General features: G+C 44.1%; 1 protein-coding gene across 1 annotated transcript; it reads right to left on the minus strand.

Annotated features, from left to right (window-relative positions):
* Positions 1–447: 447 nt before the first annotated feature.
* On the minus strand, positions 448–5342 carry SPINK2 (serine peptidase inhibitor, Kazal type 2). Its single transcript, XM_017805773.1, has 4 exons — positions 5236–5342; positions 4848–4885; positions 4199–4308; positions 448–618 (listed from the first exon to the last, which is right to left on the minus strand). Exons 1-4 carry the CDS (start codon positions 5282–5284, stop codon positions 573–575), a joined length of 243 nt encoding a protein of 80 aa, XP_017661262.1. The 5' UTR covers positions 5285–5342; the 3' UTR covers positions 448–572.
* Between the last annotated feature and the right edge of the window lie 17510 nt (positions 5343–22852).

Below are 22852 nucleotides of genomic sequence, written 5' to 3' on the forward strand. Positions count from 1 at the left end.
GCCTCCAGCATTCCAAAACAGCCCTTACTTGCAGCAGGAGCAGAGGGTGCCCAGGTCACTGCTCTCTGCCTGCAGGACCTGCAGGTAGGGAGCCAGTGGCAGAGGTTTGGTACATGTTGGGTCGCCATCACCGGTTTGGTAGCTGACACAGGAAACCCCTCCAGTGGCTCCTCAGGGGTTGTTGGCACCTGTGGGCTCAGAATATCCCAGAAGCAAACAGCACTGCCTTTGTTTCTAGCAGAGGTGCTAGGGCCTCCCTGATCCCAGGTGGCGCTGTGGGAATGGCACTGGGTACCCGTTCACTTCCTTCTCCAAACAACTGACTTACTGGTATAGAGTCGGGACATCGCTTTCTTATGAGCCATCTTTCATAAGAAAATAAATTTGGGGTCAGGTTATAACTTTACTATGGCTATGTTTATAAACACTAGTTTGATACAGTAACAATACTTTAAACAAAACTTTAAGCTTGTTTATTAAGACACGCTACACAGAAGGTACATTTAAGGAATTGTTTCCATTTGGATCATCTGTATCCCTCTCATTTTCTTGAAAAGTGGCCATCTGCCATATCAGCAAGATCCCATTTTGAAAATTTCAACATTCTTGTTTTCTTCACTGCAAGCAGAAGAAAAATATTTCAGAAGAGAAACACTATACTTGACAGACACATTTTATATAGTGGACTCACCCATGTCTAAATGCAGTGATGCATTTAATTGCATCACTTGTGGCAAGCATTACCACAAAGTAACCATGATGCAAAGATTTATGAATCACAGAGAATGAGTAACTTACCAGAGGTAGCCTTACATCAGGTTTTGTTACTTATAAAAACCTGATAAAACCATCTGCAAATCTGAGAACTATCAACCCATGTGACAAATCTCTCCATGAGGAATAACATGTCAATTACAAAGCACTAATGCAAGTTGAACCTCAAAGTCTCTGAGGTGGGAGCCAGTTCTAATGCTTACAAAATTTTCCCCTTTCACATGGGAATTCAGTAGGAAGGGAGTGCATTCTGATGCATCTCTGCACCTGAGGCTTCATTATAATTTGAATGTGTGGTTCTCCGAACACTGGAATCTTCTTTAAGGAAATTTTAGCCAAGTATCCCTTAGTTTGGAAACATTTTTTTTTTTTTTTATTTTGAGGTGCTCCATGTACAATCTCAATTTACCAGACAAGTGCAGACACAAAAAGAAAGTAATAGAATGCAAATTGTCCTACCTCTTCAGTTTGCTTCCCTATCTTAATAGAGTCAAGCTGTTTTACTCCTCATGATATTCAAGAGACTTGTGATTACCCAAAGGTAGGGATAATCTGTACTAATAGTTGCATCAGGGATCTTTTAACCAGAAGGGAGTGGAGCAAATTAGGCATATGAAAGAAAATATCAAGATCAGGGGATGTAAAACACCTGTAAAAATGCAAGAAAAAGTTCTGACTGAAGGATAGACCTTAGGCTAAACCCTGCAGAGGCAGCTCAAGCTTCTGCATCTGTTTCCAAGAGCTTGTGGTGCTGCCAGACTAGGTTTAAATTAGTATCAGATATTGTCATTGCTACTGGACACTGAGTGTGGAAGAGACCTGAGATTTGCATTTGAGCACCCACTTAAGAATGGATTAAATCTAAGCTTTAAAAAAAAAAAAAAGGCAAGGAGGAAGACCAACTTTGGTCTTACAGTTAAAGAGCTTCACTGCAGAACCAGGATGGGCAGGGTTTGTGCTGCACCTTTGTTCCAGGTGTTTCATGTTATCATGGATCAGTCACAGCAACCTCTTCTGCAGTACTCATAATGCATATGTGGCTTTCGGGATGCCCACACAGTCTTCCATGGCTAAAAGAGCCCATGGACAGTACCGTCTTGGTCATCAGAGAAGTGCAACTCCCTCTAAAAAGTCCTTTCATGGGCTTAAATATGGGCTAGAACTAACCTGCAAGTTATCTGTTCAGAATCACCTAAGCTAACTGAGAAGTGAATTTTTATAACTTAGTACTGGATGTGCCCATATATCTGTGACTGTTTCTTTATCACCACATTACACTATTTCAGCAACTGGTCATGCAGCTGGTTAAGAGAAGGAAAAAGATCCCCTGTCACTCCTAAGGTGTGTGACAGACTGTACCTTAGACTCCTTGGAGTGAAATGACCAATGCTTATGACTATGACTATGTTTTTCAAAGCTGAAATTCTTCCAGTAAGACAAAGTGTTTTATCTGTGTTGTGTTCATGCCAAGTCAAACACTTTAGGACAACAACTCCAACAACAAAAATATGCTAAATAAAATTCTACCTTGTGTGTGTAATTGGATTAAATCCCATGTATCACACAAAACATGTATGTTACATCTTATACTGAAAAGACATAAGCCCCATCACAAATTACTTAAGAAATCACTTAAGAGAGTTGAAATAAACAGCAGATTCGGCTGGAAAACCCTTTGTTCTGTGTGCAATGCTGTATTCAGGGATCTGCCATGCACCCATCTGGAACTGAGGGATCACACCTAAAAAAATGAAACATCCTAGAAACATAAGGCTGGATGTCAAAGCCCATCCTTCTGCTCTGAAAGGATCAAAGACACTGTTTAAGTCATTAGATGTTCTTCTGCCTATACCTCCACATTATGGATTTGCACTCTCTGTGGGCAATACTTGGCACTTCTCTGTCTTTTTTTGTACTGATTTCACTCGGTTTCTCCATACCCCTGGGAATGTTGATGCTGTCCTGCTCAGATCATCATATCCATGCCATTTGCAATTTTTATTGTCTTGTTTCCAATATCCATTTTAATTACAAAAATACTGAATTACATGTTACACCTAAAGGATAACTCACTTAATAGCTCTTTCCAGGTTGACTGTAAAATGCTGACTGCTGCTTTTGAACCACAGCATTTCAAACCTCTGTGACTTCATCCTTTAACAATTTCAGCTGAATAACTATTTGTCTGTTTATGCGAATGTCAAGTGGAGATATGTAAAATGTCTTATTAATAGCATGCAGTAGCACTTCTGTTTCCTCCTACATTGTTTGGCCAGTTATCTTGCCAAAAAATGAAATCTCATGGATTTGATTGGATTATTTCTGACAAATCTGTATCAGCTCTGCTTACTTTCTTTTTTACCTCTGGTTATGTACAAAGCCAATCACTTAATAACTTACTCCAACATCATTTTAGACAGTAAAAAGTGAGTAGGCTCCTAATATGTAATATGCCAAAACCTCTTTTCTCCCCTTTTCACAGATTGTACTCTGCGTGAACTGTGGTTCCCTGTTTTCTTTTTTTTGTTTTGCTTATGTTCCCTTGGTCATTTGGTCATTCGAATTTTGTAAATTATCTGGTCACAATTAATTTTTCCTCTGCCTCAAAGCCAGAAACACATTTCAGCCTTCCCTTTCTTGAGATCTCTCTGTTCATAATTTTGTAATCTGTTATTTCATTAATATAAATTGCCTTTCACCATTAAAATTCTATTCACAAGCAGTTCCTCTCAGTTTGTACTGAGAGAGCACTCTATAAAGATTTCCAGTCAATCATAATGGAGGGTAACAATGCTCATTACATATTGATTTTCTATGTTTTCAGTTTTTTAAATTATTAAATTATTAATAATTAATAATTAACATTAATTATGAATTCATTCATTGTTTTAATTAATTTATTAATTTATTAATAAATTATTCTTTCAGGCAATCTTTTTCTTGATTTTTAGGCACCCTGTAAGATATTATTGCAAAACAGTATTTTCTCGTAACACTCGGCATTCTTAGTCTTCTCTATGAAAGGAAAGACAGGAGATTGGATCTTGAATTAAAAGCTGCATTTTGGGTGGGATCTTTCATGTTTTCTGATGGAGAGTGTGGAACAATATGTCATTATATTAAATGGCAATATGGCACTGTATGAACATAACAGGCAACCTCCTCTAAGATACTTCTCCTTAGGAATTACAAAAGCGAATATTCAGTACTCCCAGCTAACTGAATCCATTCAAAGCCATTTACAGGTATCATTAGAAAATATTTTGCAAGGGATTTGCATCTGAGAGGACGCTGCTGAAACCGCAGTGCAGCTGCGCAAACTCTCCAAAGCCAGTAAAGAATGTATCAGTTAGCTGGGATGTCAGGGTGAAGATTCTAGTTGCATACAGGGAAGGGAAGGATAAGATGTCAATTAAGTGACTACCTGTTTGAAAGGCAGAGCACACACTCGTTTCCATAGGTCTCCCCATCAGTGCCACAAACTGGATGGAAGTCCCTTGGACATCCAGCCGAAGGATACTTGGAGCAGTCCGGCTAGGGAAGACAGGTACAAAAGAGGTCTAAGGTACACCATTTGAAACAGGTTTCTGCTCAGCTTCTGAAGAATACTGGCATGCTTATGCACAGAAAAAAAAGTGTCCAACAGGAGCTGACACAGCATTTTAAAGTGTCACACTTCTATGGGAATTTATCAATTGAAGCTTGGCTCCTGCTGCCTGGCACGGCTTGAGCTGTGGTGTCAGGACATATGCATGCCACACAACCCAGCCCGTCCGACCTCTAAACCTCAGCGGGACACACGGACAGCGCGTTCCCATGAAGGACAACTGCAGATGGAGCTGGTAATGGATGGGGAATCACCACTTGGCGCGCTGCAGCCTGAGCAGGTGGTGCCAGCACGTCCCGGGTCCCTCAGCTGTGGGGAGAGCTCCCTGCTCAGCCCCGGGGCTCCGGAGCCAGGACAGGCACAAATTCCCCATCGCCATGCTCGGGGCTCTGGGGAAGGGGCCGCCGGCACCGGGAGGCCGGGAGGCAGGGACCTTCCCGGGGACGACGGGGCAGGCGGCACTCACCGGGTAGCTGGCCATGGCACCGGGACACGAGACGAGCCCTGTGGGGAGCAACCGGCGTTAACGGAGCCCGGCCCCGCACGGATTCCCTCCGACCTCCGCGGGACCAGTCGCTGTCCGACTCCAGACCCCTGGACCCGCTGCTGTCCGGTCCCGGTCCCGTCCCCGACCAGCCGCTGTCCGGCACCGTGCTGTGCCGGTTCCCTACCCTGCCTCCGGACGGCTGATGCCCACCCCCGGCTTAGATCCCGCCGCCGTGCCGGCCGGGGCACGGCACCAGTTCAGCCTTCCCTTTCCCTGGGACGAGACTGGCCGGGGCACGGTACAGTCCCGTTTCCCACCTCCCCGGCACCGGCTCGCCTCCCTTCCCCCGACCGCCACCGCGCGGTACCGGCGAGGAGGACGGGCAGCAGCACCAGCACCATCAGCAGCCGCGCCATGTCGCGAACTGAGCGGGGCCGGCTCGGGGCACAACGGCCGCGCCGCGGGGGTGGCACGGGCGGGATCGGGCGGCACGGGAGCGGGCGGCGGAGCGGGGCACGGGCACGGCCGGGATGCCACGGAGGGGACGCGGGTGTCGAGGACTGCAGAAACATTCCCAAGGAACGTGCGTGCTCACGGAATGAAAAGCTTTACCGTCAGGGCTGGGCAGCTGGGCAGCGCAGTTAATGGTGGGAGCCCGACTGTGATTTCAGCATTCCCCAGGCTTCCCTGCTTGACTTCAGGTCGCTAGTGCTGCGCGTTTGTGCAGAGTATCCTGGGCAACTCGGAGAAGCTGGAAATACGCATGGAGTGCCATGTGGATGCTTAGGTCGTACCCCTGTCTCCTCAAGAAGTGACATGAAGTGACTTGTGCAGAACTGTGAGTGCCTTCCTGACAAGAGGAAGAGAAAAATTAATACAGCCTCAGCAATAAAACCAGCCTGCCTGCCTCCAAAGGCATGAGAGCACAGGCCAGCAGGGGCTGGAAAGTCTTGGTACACCATCATGCCGGCATGGCTCGGTGTCTTGGTAGCACTGCTTTCCAAAGAGTACCTCATCTGTTGCTTCCTGATAAGAATGATTAGTTTTGCAGAGCCCAGAAGTTGGCTTTACACAGGGTCTGGCACTGCAAATGTTTGTATGCAGTTTACCAAAATATAGGGCATGGGCTTCTTGTAAAATGGCCTATACCTCTGTATATGAGCTGGAGTTAGACCTGTCAAGTGTTTTGATATGTCCCATATAGGTACATACACACATCCTTCTTGTCTCTGTGTCAGCCTCTGAATCCTTCCAAGCATGGCTTTTCTTCTGCGTGTTTCTGACAGTGTCCCCTGCCCACATGGCGTCATTCGAAGGTTATTACCTGCTTAATATGTTCTCATTCCTCCAGGTAACCCCTGCAAACTGCTGGCAGTGTTAAACTTTCATTCAGAGCACACCTCTGAGATTACTACCCGTGACAAGGGATGCTTCACACAAAAGCCTCTGGCTTGGCTATTTTAAGCAACATGCCTGATCAGAATATCTTGTGGCTGCTGAAGCGCGTAGAGGGGTATTTCTCTCTGCTTGATCTCCTTCCCTAGCTTTTCCTAAGGTTTTGCCCCAGGTTTGCCTGCTAAGCCATTTGAGTTGAGGGCATCTTTTTGTTATCTTGTTACTGGTGGGGTGTTTGCTGGATTTGCCATCCTGGGGGGACCTTTAGGTCCCAGAGAAATTTCCTTGGGAGAAGGAGCATCAGGGGATTAAATACTGAAGAGTTAGGCTGTGGTGGGTTTCCTTGTTTCTTGAAGGTGTGATTTTTTGAAGGAAGAGGTGCCAGCTGAAAGCGAAGAAAGCAGAAACAAGGGAAAGGTGAAGAAAGCAAAACTCAGGGTAGGAGTTATTTCTTAAGCTGTTAATTTCTGAAGTTCATGTCACTAAACAGTTAAGTACAAAACTCTTGCACAGAAAAAAAAAAAACCTGAACACAACAAACCCAGTAAGAGCTCAGTGTAGCTGTTGGTAGCAAAGATGAGCTTTCTCCTGAATAATTCCAGCACAGCAAGCACAAAATGGGCGTGTACTGTTAACATGTCACCTCAGAGAACACCTGCCCCCTAAAAAACATTCTCCACATTAATATATTTTCCAATGAGGAAATTATATGGTCATCAGTATGTTGCACTTGATCTCAGATAAATGGGGTGAATGGGACAATTTTGGTTTAACATCACTCGAGTTATCTTTCTGTGACAGTAACACGAACTCATTCACAGCCACGTATTCTGTCCCAGATGCTTCCTCCTGATGTGGCAGAGAAAATAGGGAAAAGTAACCCGAAGGTGCTCTATTAACTCTCAGTGTCACAATTGTATTTGAAACTGGCGCCAGTCCAGTCTCCTCAGTTCTGAAAGCATTTTGTTTCACTTATTTAAATTTTTCTACTAAATTTTCTACTGAGGTTATTTAATTTTGCCTTATTTGAATAAAATTTTAGAGACAGGTCTTTAGAGAAGGGAAAACTATAGAAATAAGATATTAAATAGAAGAAAAGATAACTTACAAATTTTTTCTTCTGGCAAGATTGAGGGCTATTAAAAGATACTAATTTTCTTTTATAAATTATTAAGAACTGGAAGCAAGGAAGAGGATAATTACTCAGAGGGCTTCTAAATAGCTTTTGTATCCTGTTAACACATTTCTGATATGAATGCTGAGTCACTGGAAAGGAAAATTGCAGAATTATTTGCATACCTTCTAGAAGTTATCTTCTTGTTAACATCAGGTAGCTGATTAATAAACATGGAAGATAATAATGATCCTAGCATATAGGCTGCAGGGAACAATGCATAATTAGAAGTTACATCCCTGCAGAAAAGGTTTATTTCTGCCTTATGCTTAATGGAATAACCCTCTGTGCTTGGAAGCTGGAATTTATTTGAACTTCAGTCCCTTTTCAAAGTAAATGTATATGACTCCCTGAAAGAAAAAGTTCCTTTAGTGAGTTTGTATGTACTTCATATTCTTCTGCTACCCAGTGGTTAGTTACTAACAAGGTTGTGACCCAAAGCATCGAGATTTTGTGACTGAAAGAGCAGCTGAGTTGACTAAGGGCAGGGTTCACACGAGAAGTGCATGCCTGTGTCCTTTGGAGTAAAGAAGTGTTACAAAGGAGAGTGTATGTTTGGCTTGGAGAACCAAGGGTGTAGCTCAGAGCCTCTGGTTCATCTATGAAGAAAATTTTTCTATAGCAAGGAGTGACTGTGTATTTGCCACTGCTTCCAGCAGGACTGGCCTGTAGTCTGGCTGTGCCTTGGAAAAAACAAAACAAACTGCTGGGTCAAACTGTTGGGATTGAAAACCCTCTGGTGCTCCTTGGTCTTGCTGCTGCTCCAGTGAGTGCTGCCCAGGGGCTTCTGAGATTGCTGCAAAGATTGGCCATTCGTTTTTACCACCCTAGTGGTGGCGGCAAGAAGGTCATTCTATAGCTCCACCTGTACAGTTTATCCTCAGCCACTCATGACTGTCCTGCCTACTGGAGATGCTCGGTTGCTTGGGTCTGCTTGTGAAGGTGTTTCCCCTCTTAAATCTGTGCAAATCAGCCAGGTGAGCAAGGACCTACTGCTAAAAATCCCCGAGTACCCCACCTGTATTGGACTGAAGTGGCAAACTCTAACACAGGGTCATGGTGTGGGTGGCCCAGACTTATTCCAGGATGTTCCCTATCTCCCAAAACCAGGCTAAGCAAAACAGGAATTATTTTTATACAGTCAGTAATGAGTAGGTCTTAAAAAAATAGCCAGTGATTAATGTGGACATCAACAAGCTGCAGAAAAATAATGTGCTTGAATGTGGCATAGATTCAATATCAATAAAAGCTTTTAGACAAAGAATGATAAATGCCAGCATAGAGTCATAGAGTGGTTTGGGCTGGAAGACATCTTTAAAGGTCATCTAGTCCAAACTCCCTGCAATGAGCATCTTCAACTAGATCAGGATGGTCATCCATCCAACCCGACCTTGAATGTTCCCAGGGATGGGGTATCCACCACCTCTCTGTGCAACCTGTGCCAGTGTCTCACTGTCCTTATAGTAAGGAATTTCTTCCTTATATCTACCCTCCTTTAGTATAAAATCATTACCCTTTTTCCTGTCACTATGAGCCCTACTAAAAAGTCTGTCCCCATCCTTCTTATAAGCCCCCTTTAGGTACTGGAAGGCTGCAGTGAGGTGTCCCCAGAGCCTTCTCTTCTCCAGGCTGAACAACCCCAACTCTCTTGGCCTGTCTTCACAGGAGAGGTGCTTCAGCCCTCTGATCATATTTGTGGCCCTCCTCTGTACCCATTCCATCAGGTCCATGTCTTTCCTGTGCTGAGGGCTCCAGAATTGGATGAAGCACTGCAGGTGGGGTCTTGTGAGTGTGGAGTAGAGTGGGAAAATCACCTCCCTCAGCCTGCTGGCCACACTTCTTTTTATGCTGCCCAGGATTTTGTTGCCTTTCTGGGCTACAAATGCGCATTGCCAAGTCATGTCCAGCTTTTCATTCACCAGTACCCCCAAGTCCTTCTCCACAGGGCTGCACTCTGTAACCCTTCATCCCTATCTGGTGTTCATTTTTAAGTAACTGAGTCTCTTTGTGAAAATCTGAACTAGCCCCCTATTCTTGATGTATCTCGCAAAGAAAATGTGTTGAAGACTTGTGGACTGTGACATCATTGGGGATTTCCAAGACTCAGCTAGACAAGGTCACAACTTTGTTGATGTACGGTTGGCAGTAGTTCTGTTCTGAGTGGGAGGGGGGGCTAGAGTCCCAGAGATCCCTTCCAGCCATCACTACTATGACTCTGTGTCCCTATCCCTGAAATCCATTCAGAGCTTTGACCCGCTGATTCATATTGTGTTTGCTTATGTTGTCTGTTCTCCTGAAATCAGTAGGCATCAGACATTGGAAGGATGGAGACTTATGGATATGCAGCTTAACAAAGGTATCAAAAATGTATTTGGTGGTACCATTTATTCCTGTTATTTGAAATTATATCACCTTTATTGGGAAAGAAAGATTGGCTGGCATACCTGTGCCAGGATGGGTGTGCCAAAACTGAAGGAACAACACGTTATTTGTCGGGTCCTCAGGAACTTGTCAGTGAGACATTGGCAATGTCCAGGAGTGCAGAAACGCCTTCATTGCAGTAAAAAGGGCTTCAATATGTTCCTTACTCTTCTACCATATGGAAAAATTGAGTGGTGATAAGGGGAACCTTAGGAGCATTCTCTATTGTTCTCTGATTCACGGAAAGCCTTTGAATTAGCGCATTAATAACTATTTCGTGCCTCTTTCAGCACCTCAGAGAGTAAGACCAATGAGCCTAATCAAAACCCAAATTATTTCATGAAGATGGGACAAGTGGAGAACTGTTTTGTACCACTTAATGAAAAGACATCTCTTTGCAAACAGAGAGTCAGGCTATTTATGGATTTTCTCAAGCACAACGACAGCATGGGCTTAGATGGCAGGGCAGGCTGGGAATGAGGTATGAGACACCAGATCTCAGCATAAAATTAGTTCGCAACCTCAAAAAGCAAGCTGATCTATCGCCTCATCTGCTTAAAACGGGTATAGGGATGAGTTCAGGTACCAGAAGAATTGGGAGTAAGGCACTGGATTTCTTCCTGCCTTAAACTGTAGGATTCCACCATGTGGAATATCCTTTTTGCCACAGGCTATGGTGGATGCTAAAGGTTTAAAATTGGAAAAAAACTGGAAGAAAAAATGAAAGTTGCAGGGTAAGAAACCATAAGTGGCCTTAATGGCATGAAAATTCCTGCTTGAACAGGTTCCTGCAGGCTGCTGTAGGCAGGAAAATGGCACAGGAGAAGTCTGGCTGTGCATTTGCTCCAATTTGCTCTTCTCTTGGCCATCATTGATGGTTTCTCTTGGGGAGCGAAGGCTGGTGAAAGGGATGCTACACATAATCTGCAGTTAATATCCTCTTACAGCCCCAGGTCATGTGGGGGAGGATGTTTACATCCACTGAAGCAGCAGGACAGTGCAGCTGGTTTGCCTGTGCTGCTGGCAGGCAGTCTCTAAGGGCACAGTGCTTGGGCACATCCCAGCTGTACCTGTGCCTTGTACATGTGAGTCTCTTGCCATAAGTACAGGAGCCTGTCTCTTCACCTGAGTAATTGCAGGGGTTAAACCAAGCAACACACTGAAAGGAACATAGCACAGGACAAATAAAAATGCTTCTGAGCTGCTTTTCAGCACATCAGCCTGGGGTGGGTGGCACTTCTAAAGGCTTCTTTCCTAAGGGACTGGAGGGCCCCCGCTTCTGGCGAGACTGGGAATGCCCTATAAATTGTTTGGCACTTGCTAATTGGCTGATTCTGCCAACTTGAACCTGCACAGCAGCTGGGCAGAGATGGACAGAGGGAAAAGAGCTGATTTTTCTAATGTTTTAGTATCCCCGACAATGATTCCTGCAGGGGAGAATTCAGCAGCACTGAGCAGACTAATAAGCTTTTGATGTAAGTCTGGGTTTGTTGTGCAGGGTGAGTTGTTTCCAGTTGACATGCTGCCTTCCTGGCCAGATCGTGAGCTGTGCCATCACCTCTAATTTTGGTAGACTCCTCCAGACTTTTCCCATAAAGGCTGGGTTCAAAGGTTCATAGAAAAATGTGGAGGAAGTTCCTCATCACACTCCCTCACCATCCTGTCAGTGGCATTCCCACCCCCACACCACTAAGAGATTGCTCTGGGGGGTCCTATCTGTCACGCAGAGAACATGAATCATTCATTTCAGCTGTGCTCCTACATTTGTAATCCCACGTAGTCCAAAAGACAGGATCCAGGCCTCAGGGATTCAATTATGTACACTGCACTCAGTCTTTCCTTCCTTGATCCCTCGGCATCCATTCATTTTGCTCCATCCTGCTCTGTTCTCTGCTATATCAGTCACAGACGGGCAAGTTTTCCTCTCCTGTTTCCCAAATGAACCCCATCTATCATCTGCCGGTCTTTGAAATTAATTTACTGGCTGGCCAACTGCCCACTTTGTGTCTCTGGCTCCTTCCCACCTGTGTGTAACGTGGGGGTGCTCCCTGGAGGAGGGTGAGCCCCTCACAGTGTACCCACACACTCCTGGAGGATCTGCTCGTGCCATCAGTCACCATCACAGCACAAAGCAACAGCCTTCTGCCTGGCAGAGAAATGTGTGTGTATTCCTGTGATGCTCAGAGTTGAACAAGGGCTCTAGTAGTCCCTGGAGCCTCCAGAAAGCTCCTGAAGGGTGTCCTAATGGGCAGAAATCAACATACTTTTCTTTTTCTCTCTCCTACAGAAGTTCTTTTCTGCTATTGTTTTCAATTTGACTAAGCACTTCTGTCTATTTGGTCTGTCATGGACAGGTTTGCAGGTGCCGGCTTTGACTTCTGCTGTCTGTCTGTGTGCTGGTTCAAATGACAGAACTAGCAGAGCTGGGCCACCGTCCTGCTAGAGGGGAGATGCACTTCGTCTTAGTGATTTGCTCTGGGATCATAACCACTTTAGTGGGAGGTGGTTGGTCCCAGTGGCATTTCTTATGTCAAAAGTTTTTTCAAAGAGCAGAAACTTTCAAGACAGGCTGTAAGACCTTCTTCTGACTGCTTAAGCTGTTAAAGGAGACAAGGTTAAGGGAACCAACACAGAAGGCTGCTCACCTTTTTCTGGGTGCTAAGGCTAAACCCCATAGATGACCTGCAGCTATAGAGCAATGTCAGCAGAAATTGTGTTCAGCTGTGAAATGACAGAGAGTGTGTCCATGGGAGCAAAGCTGCTACTAAATCACCATAGTGCTTGCAAGTGAATTGGTCCAGCAATGTTTGTCTTATTTCCATGTGGGAAGACAGTTTGAAAAGCCAAAGGCACCTTCTTTAATGCCCAACTATTTATCACAGAGTGGTTTCAGCCAGGGCAGTGCCCATCCAAATCTGCTTCCAGAGACAGCCTCACACTCTCTTCTGTCTCTTCACCCTGCAGGAAAGGGCTCTGTGAATGCTGTGGTAACTTGAGAAATGCCTAATCCAGGCAAAAGCTGTGGTCCCCATCTCTGTTCCAGCAGAGCTTCTGTCCAGTTTCTTGTGCCCTTGGGTTTGTAGGACAAGGAGGTTGCATCTGATCCATGCCAGGGGAAAAGGGATAGATGGTAGCTATCAACAGGGAAGAGGGAAGACAGGTGGAAGGAAGGACAGGCACTAGGTTTAGCATCTCCTTTTCCTCGGTGCCCTGTTTATGCAGTGCTGTGCCCTGAGTATGTTTCATGGCAGCATGTACTGCAGCTCTCTCCAACCCCATAAATGAACATTTCCTGGAATACCCACTCAATGTACTTTATGGTCTCCAGGAGTGAGGATAAACTGCAGGTAAGTGCAAGAGGTAAGGGTGCAAGAGCAACAGTTCCGGACCAAATTAATTGATTGAGACATCAGGATTTGGCCACAGCTGGTTAACGAGGCAGGGCTGGTTGGAGGTGTGAGGATAGTTTTCCCCTCTCCTGCTCTGGCTCAAGGAGTCTACAGGCTTGTCCCTGTACCATGTGGTGGCAGCCTTGCACATGGTAAGTGCTCTGTCTTGACTGCTTGCATGACTGGTTTTGTTAGCAGCATTTTTCTAGGGTGAAGAGCTCAGTGGACCATTTAAGCTGTCAGCTGGATAATATTGTATTGTAATGTAGTGGTTTCATCCCACAGCATCAGCAGTGCACAACCTCTTCCTTTCCTTGCTGTGCTGGAGACATCTATAATTCAGTGTGAAACTGCCCATCCCCTTGGGCTCGGTGCTTCAACATACATTGTCAGCGCTGCAGGAGTGACAGGGCTGTGCAGGAATGAGGACATGAGGATGTCTGGGGCATGTAAGACCTCACACAGCCATTCAGATCCCTGCCTGCCAGTCCCAGAGGCTTCCAGGAGCTGTGAATGAGGGCTGGTAGCAGGTAGCAAGGGCTGAACCCTGTCCTAGCTGATTCCCTTCCCCTTTCCCCTGCTGATTCACACAGGATTTTTCTGCTCTGTACTGTGTCTTTGAGCCCCATTTTGGAGGGCTGAGATCTCTTCCGCTCACAAATTTGTCTGTGCTGGTGCTCAAGGGGAGGAAGGGGACAGGTGGTATTTATGTTGATTGAGCTGCAGTGTTGTGTTTGGCAGGGCTTTCCAGCAGCAATGCCTGAGCAGGTTGTGGGCATACTCGGGAGTGAGTCACCAAGCAGTAATAACAGTAGGAAGAGGAGAACAGAAATCCTTCAAGAGCTGTTCAGCTTTTCCTATTGGGAACCAGACAGAAGGGCAAGGTTTACTTGGAGTGACAGAAAGCATCTAAACTGAAAGGTCAGCTGAGGTAATCTGGGGACATGGCTCAGCTGTGGTCTCTGTCTCAATCCTCATGTGTCCCTGTCACCAGATGATGGGGAGATTTCCTGGCAGATGCATATGATGTTGACAGGAGAACTTTCTACCTATCAGCTTCTCTAGCCACCAAGAATCTCATCAGACTGATGTGGCTGTCCTAAGGGACATTTGCTTCAGTGTAAGCTGACTTTACTAGAAATGATCCAAACACCTCATATTCAAACAGAGAAGCACATACTGCTGTAATAAAAGCACTTGAAAGGAGATGAAAGTTTGCTGTAACTAGTTTACACTTCACTGAGCTCCAGCAGAAAGGATGTGTGTGATTTGCCATATTGGTTTTCCCCTTAACTGTGGCTTTCACTGCTGTTTCTGATCACTGATGAATCTATGGGATTGTAATCAGTTGGGAAAAATTTCTTTCACTGCATTTTGACAAATACAAGACTGCTGCTGTGTTTTTCCCTTTGCAATTTATCCTGGCCAGGTTGCCTAAATGAGAGAGCCCTGTTCCCTCCATGTTTGTTGTAGTTCTGATATGTGTGCCACACTGAGGCCTGGTACCCTGTGGGCACATTGCCATTACTGTGGGATTCTGCAAATTCCAATTTTCCTACATTTAGAGACCCTGCTGCTTGCATGTGTTAACCCCATGACAATGACCATAGTAGAAAGACTTGCCAGTGGGTTTCCTGTTTAGTTTATCACACAGAGGGGATCCTTTAAATGGAGGGCTTGGAGCCATGAGATAAGTTTGTTGTAGGAACCAAGTGTAGTGCAGTAATTAATGACAAGATAATACCAATGGGGAGCTTGGGAATGAACTGCAGTTGCTGATGGCAGAGTTTTCAAGTGCCAAAGACAAAGAAGTTGTGGCTTCTTACTCATGTATTTGCTATTACTTTACCATGGAGCTTTTCCTGCTGGTAAGTAGCACTGTGCAAGTTCCTCATCCTGTTGTGTTGGTCCAGGACGGGATGCTCTCTGTTTTAACTGTGATTTCCGTTAGTTCCTTGCACATTACCAGGTTTATCTACCAGACTCGGGAAGCAAATTGGTGACTGATGCTGAGGTTGCCCCTGAGGGCTGTGGTTACACTGCCTGCAGGAGACCTGCCCTGTGGAGTAGCCCACTTGGGAAGGCACGTGGGAAGCCTTCTTCTGTGAATAGATGTGTGGAGAAGAGCAGAGCTGAAGATAAAGCCCCTAAATTACACCATTCCTCAGCTGTAATGTTCTGACCTCTTGAAAAGCTGTTTTACTTTCGGTCAAGCTTCCCATGTTGGGGTGGTCAGGGTTACTGACATTTCCCCTGAACCCTGTGCTAGAGAAGGTTTGGGAATGGTAGTGTTGGAGGAATATGACTTAGGGGTACCTCTAAAAGTGGCAATGGAAAGGTGTCAGGGATATATCCTAACTACTCAACTCTGACTTTCTTTGGTTGTTCCCAGCTCTGAGTTTAAACGGGTGGTGACCAGAGGCTGCAAAGCCATGGGGAGCAAGCCAAGAAGGTCTGGAGGGAAGTCCCAAGCTCTGCTATGCTTCCAGAATGGTTTGGAGAAGAAAGGCCTCTTGTTGATGCCTCTCAGAGTGATCTTTGTGGGTGAACTGGATGTGCAGCAATACTCAAAGGTGAAGTGATGCTTCATTCACCTCAGTTGTCTCTTTTGTTTCTTCTCCTTCATTGTTCTGCATGCCTATTCCCATGGTGAATGCATGGACACCTCTGCAGCTTCCAGAAGACAACAGCAAGTCTCTTCCACAGGCAGCTGGAGACCAGAAAAGTGCAGAACTGGAAAATAAAGGAGCAGAAAGTGCAGTGGTATGTGGGGCCACTGTTCAGAGCAGCTTAGGCATTGGTTTAAGTCTCCCAAAATGCAGTAGGGGTTAGAAGGAGAATGCCTATACTCTGTGCTCATTCAGTGCCAAATCTGGAGATTGCACCCAACCAAGAACTTTGCCCAGAAGTTTTGAAGAAATTAAAAATTTTTGCTCTGAAGTGCAGCCTCAGCCTTGTGGCTGGTGGAGATTCTAGTTGCTGCCATCAGGGCAGAGCTTGCAAACCCCCTGTGGGAATCTTATAAAACCTACCTCAACCAGGAGCCAAAGAAGTTGCCTTGGAAACTGTGATGAAGCTGAAGTTGCTGGGAGCTCCTGCCAGGCTAATGGGAGTTGCAATGTAAATACTAGTCCCATTGCTGGCATCAGGTAGAGCTCAGCAGTCCTGGGGATGCTCATCCCAAGCTGCATCCTGGTGTAGCACGATGCTAGACAGCTTTTCAGTTGCAGGTCTGCACACCTTGGGGAGCTTGAAGAGGGGCAGGGTTCATATCAGTACTTTCTCCCCAGGAAAAGAGTGAGGTGAGTCAACTATACCTGTTCCTTGGTTATATTATTCTCTTAGAAAGATGAGTGAACAAAGCAGGTACATTTACAGCAATGGAGGAAAGGCATTCTGCGTGGAGTGGGAGAGGAGATGGACTGGAAGACCAAACAGCAGATAAATTGCCTAAGGGACAAAGAGAAGTTACTCACTTTTTTTTTTTCCACACTTGCCATGGGCTAATTAAGGAATCTATGTAATGTTGGAAACCTCTGAGTGTTTAATGGAAAAGCAGCTAATTAATTAACATTACAAATCATAACCATTAAGGAATTAATCTTTCATGAACATAATTAGGAATGGTGAGTGAATGCGTACATGGAAGGATGACTTTTAGAATATGAGTTATGGTTGTTTCTTTCCAAATCACTGCTAGTTAATGAAGACATAGAGCAATATTACTGAGCAAACAATGCAGAAGGGAACAAGGCTGTGTAATGATCCCAGCTAGGAGTGGTAATTGATTCATTTGTGGGGAAATGCTATTTGGCTTGATCGTTCTGTTGCTAGAGATGACCATTTGCTTATGGCAATAAAGGTCTAAATTGTCATTTCATGTCTGCCTGGAAGGCAAAACTCCTGACTGGCTGATCCTTTCTGTCCAGTTCCTAGGGCTGGTTGTGGTCGCTGCCCAGGGGCCTTGGGAATCCTCTCATCACAAGGTAATATGATGTAAATGGGAAATGCGGTTTTCAAAAGAGGGCAAATGGCCACAGTGCTGTGTGAGGGCTGAAAAGGAAAGAGATTGGCAGGTCTGAGAGGACTGTGAGCTGGACCATGAGACTTCCCTATGTGGAATTTTCCTAAGGGATGTGTGCTGCTCAGTCTGGATTCAAAAACTCCAGGTGATGGTTACCAGAGTGTGCAGATCCACCTGGGAATTTCAGACTATTAAAAATGTGTCTCTTATTTTGCTCCTGTATTGGGGATCAGCTTCCCGCTGGCTGAGACCCTTCTACTCCCTTCTGCCAAACAGAGGTCTTCCCTGCACCAGGGTGGTGCGACTGTGTTGGCAATGGATGGTCCCAGTGGTGCCAGGCAGAGCTCTAAGTGAGCAAAAAAAAACCCCAAATGTGTTTTGGAGAGCTTTCTGCCTTAGTTAATCAGCTCTGTTTCCTGTTCAGTGCTCATGCGGGGATCGTTCTGCTAATAATTGTTCTTCAGCTTGGCAGTCAAACAGACACAATGAGGCTAAGGACTCATTTTGGATGGTAGAAGAGACAGATCTTACTGGGATTTACCCAGGGAATACATGCCAGTGAAGTTACGCTAATAGCAAAAGCAGGGAACATTGGTCCTCTATTTTTATCTCTGGGATGGGTGTTGGACATTAGGTTCCTTCAGGGACTAGAAAACAAAAAATTGGAACAAAAGTTAATGAACACCCTCCTTTCCTAAAATATGACTACGTGGTTGGATACATATTGCTGTGATAACACAGCTTTTCTGGCAGCACTTGATAGATTTCTCTTTCATTTCTCACCTCGGTTTTTTTTTAATGTAATTAGGTTGGTTTTTTTGGATACAGAAAACAACCTGTGTCAGAGGATAACAGTCAAAGAATAAAGGATGCTTATGGACACCACCCTTCACTGAACATTCCTTTATGATACTGTGCACTTGGAGTTAGGCTGCATGTCTGCGGACATCTGTTTGCATTCTCCCCTTCCTGCAAAGTAGGAAATATATTTTTTAGGTGGAAGTGGTAGGGGGCACAAAACATTTTCAGGGTTTTGGTGTTCCAGGCTCTCTTTGAAGGTCCCAGTCCCTAGCCTGTCCCCAGTCTTTGGGATACAGGCACTTGGTATGCAGTACCTGTGCAATGCAATAAGATATCTGGGAAGAGATAGTAGAACCAACTCTTTGGTTGATGGGTGGTGAAGTGGAAAGAAGACAAGCTAGTCATGGGCCCTGCTTAGCAGAAGTCACTCTGATTCAGTGGAAAAAGTCCAGCATAGACAAAAGAATGGACTCTTATAGATTGGGAATTAGAGACCTTGCAGACTGAGCATTTTGGCTTGGTCTGATGAGCCCATCTGTAAAATTCAGACTTGCTTCTGGCATGAGTGCTGCGACTATTTCCCCACAGCACTTGCATCTTTCCTAGAGCACCGTGTGACCATGGAGAAGCATACAGTTGCCCTTGGCATTACTTTCTGTGTGTTGACCTGTATGATGACTGGGAACCAGCCAAATGCCAACACAACATACAAGCAGGAGTCCTGTGTGGAATGAAGCAGAACTAATTTTTTCATGCTGGGCTTGCTGGCCCTTCAGTGAGGGAAGGCTTCACACTTTTGCGGAGAAGGCCGCAAAAGGCTTTGGTTCATTAAAATAAATAATTAAATAAATAAATGAAAGCGAGTTCTGTTAACATGAGGTCTCAGCTCCTACAATGCCTTTGTGAATTTGGGCTTTAGGTACTAGCCAGAATTGAATGTTCACATGACTTGGAGGGATAGACCAGCCAAGTGCACTCTTTACGGATTTTACTGAAAGAAAAAAATTGAGCAAGTATGTGCTTATCAAGCACATTATTAGGCTAATTTACTACAGTTTCATGAAACTAATTAAAGAAGAACAAGACAAGGATGAAAATAAGGTCACAATTAAGACTGAATCAATAAATCACTGTGTTCAGCAATTTAATGCAGCAAGTAATTTAACTGAATTATGATTTTGGCATCAGAAAGAATTACTTTTTGTGTAAATCCTGTTCAGGGGTAGATAAAGGAGATTCAGCTCTATTTGAACCAAAGCATACAATTAATTTCCTCTAGTGGATTAGTGCATCGACTTTGCTTGGGAGACCCTGAGAACTTAATCCATCATGGACCAAAATCTCTTAGGATCTAGGCACCAGATCTGCTCTTGGCCCCTCACCTGGTGGTGTGCAGAGTGCTCTCTGCCCAGAAGCCGTAAGGAAGGATGTCCAGATCACTGTCCAGATCACTTCCATCCATGACAGTTCCATTCAACACACTTGAATATCTCTGTGCTTATTATGGTTTCATTTTGGTCCTTATTTCCCTCTTCGAAGACCATGCAAATATAAAAGGGTTCACGCCATTTGTCCAAAGATAATAACCAAGTCAATTTAAGCCGCATTTTTAAGTAGTGGTCCTTTTTGATCACCTATATTTACTGGCAAACTGGGAGATGCTAATACTCAAGAAGAAGAAATTGGACCTGCCAGGGTCTTTTTGTCAAAGGAAAGATGAAGGTATATTGAGGGATTCCTTGATGACTTCAAGTGTTGTTGCAGAAACCAAGAAATCATTTTAAGTTGTGAAGCTCTTCCTGGAAACTTAGGAAATATTGCTTGCTTCACAGTGAGTTAGGAGCAGGATTTAAAAAACTCTTATGTACTCTATGATGAAATGAAGTGTATTGAATTCATGTAAGTTTAATGTTTCTTTAAATACTGAGCAGTATATTCCAAAATTGTCAAACTGACAGGAAAAGAAGGCAGACTAATTGAAAGAATTCCCCCATAAATAAATTAGCAACTGCTACAAAAAAACCCTTTCTCTGTTGAACATCCTTTTACTTTGAATTCCAGAAGTTTAGGAATGGAAAATGCCGTAAAGTGAAATGAATATATATTCCAGGGCTGATATCTAATCCCTTGATATTTTCACTGTGGTCTAGTTTCTACTGGACTGTTTCAAAATACTAACTCTCAAAGTAAGGAACATTGCTTGTGAAATTTCAACTGTTTTAAAAATAGGTTAATTTTATCTTTAGGTATTTGACTCTTCACGGCATTGCCTTCTACCAGCTGTCCCAGTCCAGGAGAAGTCTGGGGTGACTGGTGGGACTTACTTCCCCTTTAGATATTTCTGGGTTTGCTGCTGCTTGTGTCCTTCTCTCTTCTCTTATTGCATTAATTAAACTTTATGTGGGAAAGATAATATGTTAACAGTAATAAAGCCCTGATGAACTGGCCAATTTCTCTAGTAGCCAAGTGTTAAGTGTTTCTCTTCATTAAGAGATCTTCAAGAATTGTGATGTTGTAGATTATTGTTCCAGAACACTTGAGATTGTGCCCTTAAGGCAAATTTCATTGTGAAATGAGTGAAAATTGAGTACTTATATGAAATGGCAACTTTAAATAGTTATGCCCTGCTCCTAGTGACTACTACTCTGGCTTCATGATTCGCAGACTGACACTGTAGCGGAAGGTTCTCATTGACCTGCATGTTGGCAAGAGGACTGAGAGGATAGGAGTGCGCAGTTGTGGTGTTGACAGCTCTGAAGCATAGGAAGAATGTGAAAACAAACCAAATTTGAACAATAGCCAGTGCTGTATGGAAGAGAACTGGAAACACAGTTTTGTTTCTAGGCCAGTGTTGTTCAGTAACGAGACCTGTTTGCAGCTGACTCACCTTAAAATGCGATTTTTGTCCCAGCAGAAAACTAGCTGTTCATTGAATTTTTCAGCCAAAATATCTAAATGCCATCACAGAAGAAGCCCTGACCTCCTCCAGAGTTATTTCTGCCTGCATCATGCATGTATGTGGGGCATCAACACAACTGAGGCTTGCACTACTGTTCCCATTTGGGAACATCCCTAGGGCTCACTGGGAGGCTCAGTTTGCCTTTTTCCATTTCATTCCTCTGCCTTCTGTCCCCGGAATATCATTCACTTGTTGCTGTTGACTACCTACATAATACTACAATTCCCCTAAAAAGCAGACAGCAACATATTATTCAGGGCAGCTCTTGCCATCCCAAACATCCCTTGCCATCTTGTGGGTGAGAAGCCCTTTATTCTAGTCTCCAGAGTATCTTCCTGGGCATGAAGGAAGTGAATATAGGCAATGGAATTCTGACAGAGCATGTCAGCATGTCAGCAAGGTCTTTTCAAGGTCATGCTACTACAGCAGGAAAGACACAATCATTTGGGTGAAACAAGCCACAAAGAAATAATGAGCTTTAACCCCACATGTCCCTTTTTGTCAGTGTGGTAAGGTTATCAAAAAGAATGCTTCAAATTAGTGCCAATGCATGACTTTTAATGGAGCCCTGACCTCTCTCAGATAGAAGGAATTTAAAATCAATTGATTTTCAAGGCAGGATCTGGTGAGAGAGGAAGAGTGGCTTTGGATTCTTTTTTTTTGATCCAATGTATTGAAAGAAGAAGCTTAAAGCATGATCATCAGCCTTGTTAAATTACTGGGCTGTCCAATGTATCTGATATTTATGCCACTGCTTCTAACACTATTACTCTCAAGGGGTCAGCAGTGTGATTTATTGGCTTGCAGCAACTCAGAGATTTAATCTGGCATTGCTAAATTCCAAACTCAGACACAGCTTCAGAGAGGTGAAATCACGTGGGGAAATGTGAAACTATCTAAAATAATTTGCTGTTAATTGTCTCTTACTCTTGAAATGTCTCAGACTTCTTTTTAACTCAATGGAATTGAAATGGACCCAAAAAAAAAAAAAAAAAAAAAAAGGAAAACAAAAGGACAAATTAAGGCTCCATGATCTAGTGCTTTAAGAAAAATTACACTCCTGGGTGAAATTGCAACTGTCAAGGAGCAGTGGAATCCGTAACTATTATTGCATTAGGTGTATGCCGATCTGAGCACCAGCCCTTAAATTATAAGTAGCTCCTTTGATTTCAGCAGAATTACTGAAGATTATTCTAGTTATAAATGAGATCATAGACACAGAGATGCTTTATTGTTTGTCACCTATGTTTCTTATTAGTATGAGGCAGATATAAATAATATAAATAATACAAATAAATAATATAAATAATAATATAAATAATACAAATAACATGACCCAGAAGAAGGAATATTTGTTGTTCCCAATTGTTTTTTCCCATTTATTCTTCCTCTGCAGGCAAATGTACTAATAACACAGAAATAAATGCAGTGACTGAACTACGGATAAGTGCCATCTTCAGAACAGAGGACATGCTCCTATGTCTAGGTTTATTGAGAATAAAAATAGCCGCAAACTAATCCTTCAGTCAAACTCGCTTTAGTTAGGCTCCATGTGCAGGTGGGAGTCTTTCCCTTTAAGCAGAAGTATGACAGTCCCTTGCTCTTACAAATCCTGCTTCTCAGGAGCTCATGAAGGAGGATGGCATCACAGTGCTGTTTTACAAACAGGGGCATGGAGGCAGAAGAAGAAGTGGGGGGATTTTGGCAACCACAGCTACTGATGCAGTGTAAAGGAGCATGTGGCTTTATTCCGGTGGTTTTCTTCTGATTCTTGCAGTGTGCAAGAGCTGACATGATTTTTTAACACCTCTTCTTGCTCTG

Source organism: Lepidothrix coronata, unplaced genomic scaffold (assembly GCF_001604755.1).
Source record: "Lepidothrix coronata isolate B3197 unplaced genomic scaffold, Lepidothrix_coronata-1.0 Scaffold13, whole genome shotgun sequence".
Lineage (NCBI taxonomy): Eukaryota > Metazoa > Chordata > Aves > Passeriformes > Pipridae > Lepidothrix > Lepidothrix coronata.

Bases quoted from the DNA above. Each gene is read 5' to 3' on its own strand.
- SPINK2 (XM_017805773.1), bottom strand. From the start codon at position 5,284: ATGGCGCGGCTGCTGATGGTGCTGGTGCTGCTGCCCGTCCTCCTCGCC. The intron at 4,886-5,235 runs GTACCGCGCGGT...TGCTCCCCACAG, and splicing joins GCTGCCCGTCCTCCTCGCCG to GGCTCGTCTCGTGTCCCGGT. The intron at 4,309-4,847 runs GTGAGTGCCGCC...TGTCTTCCCTAG, and splicing joins GTGCCATGGCCAGCTACCCG to CCGGACTGCTCCAAGTATCC.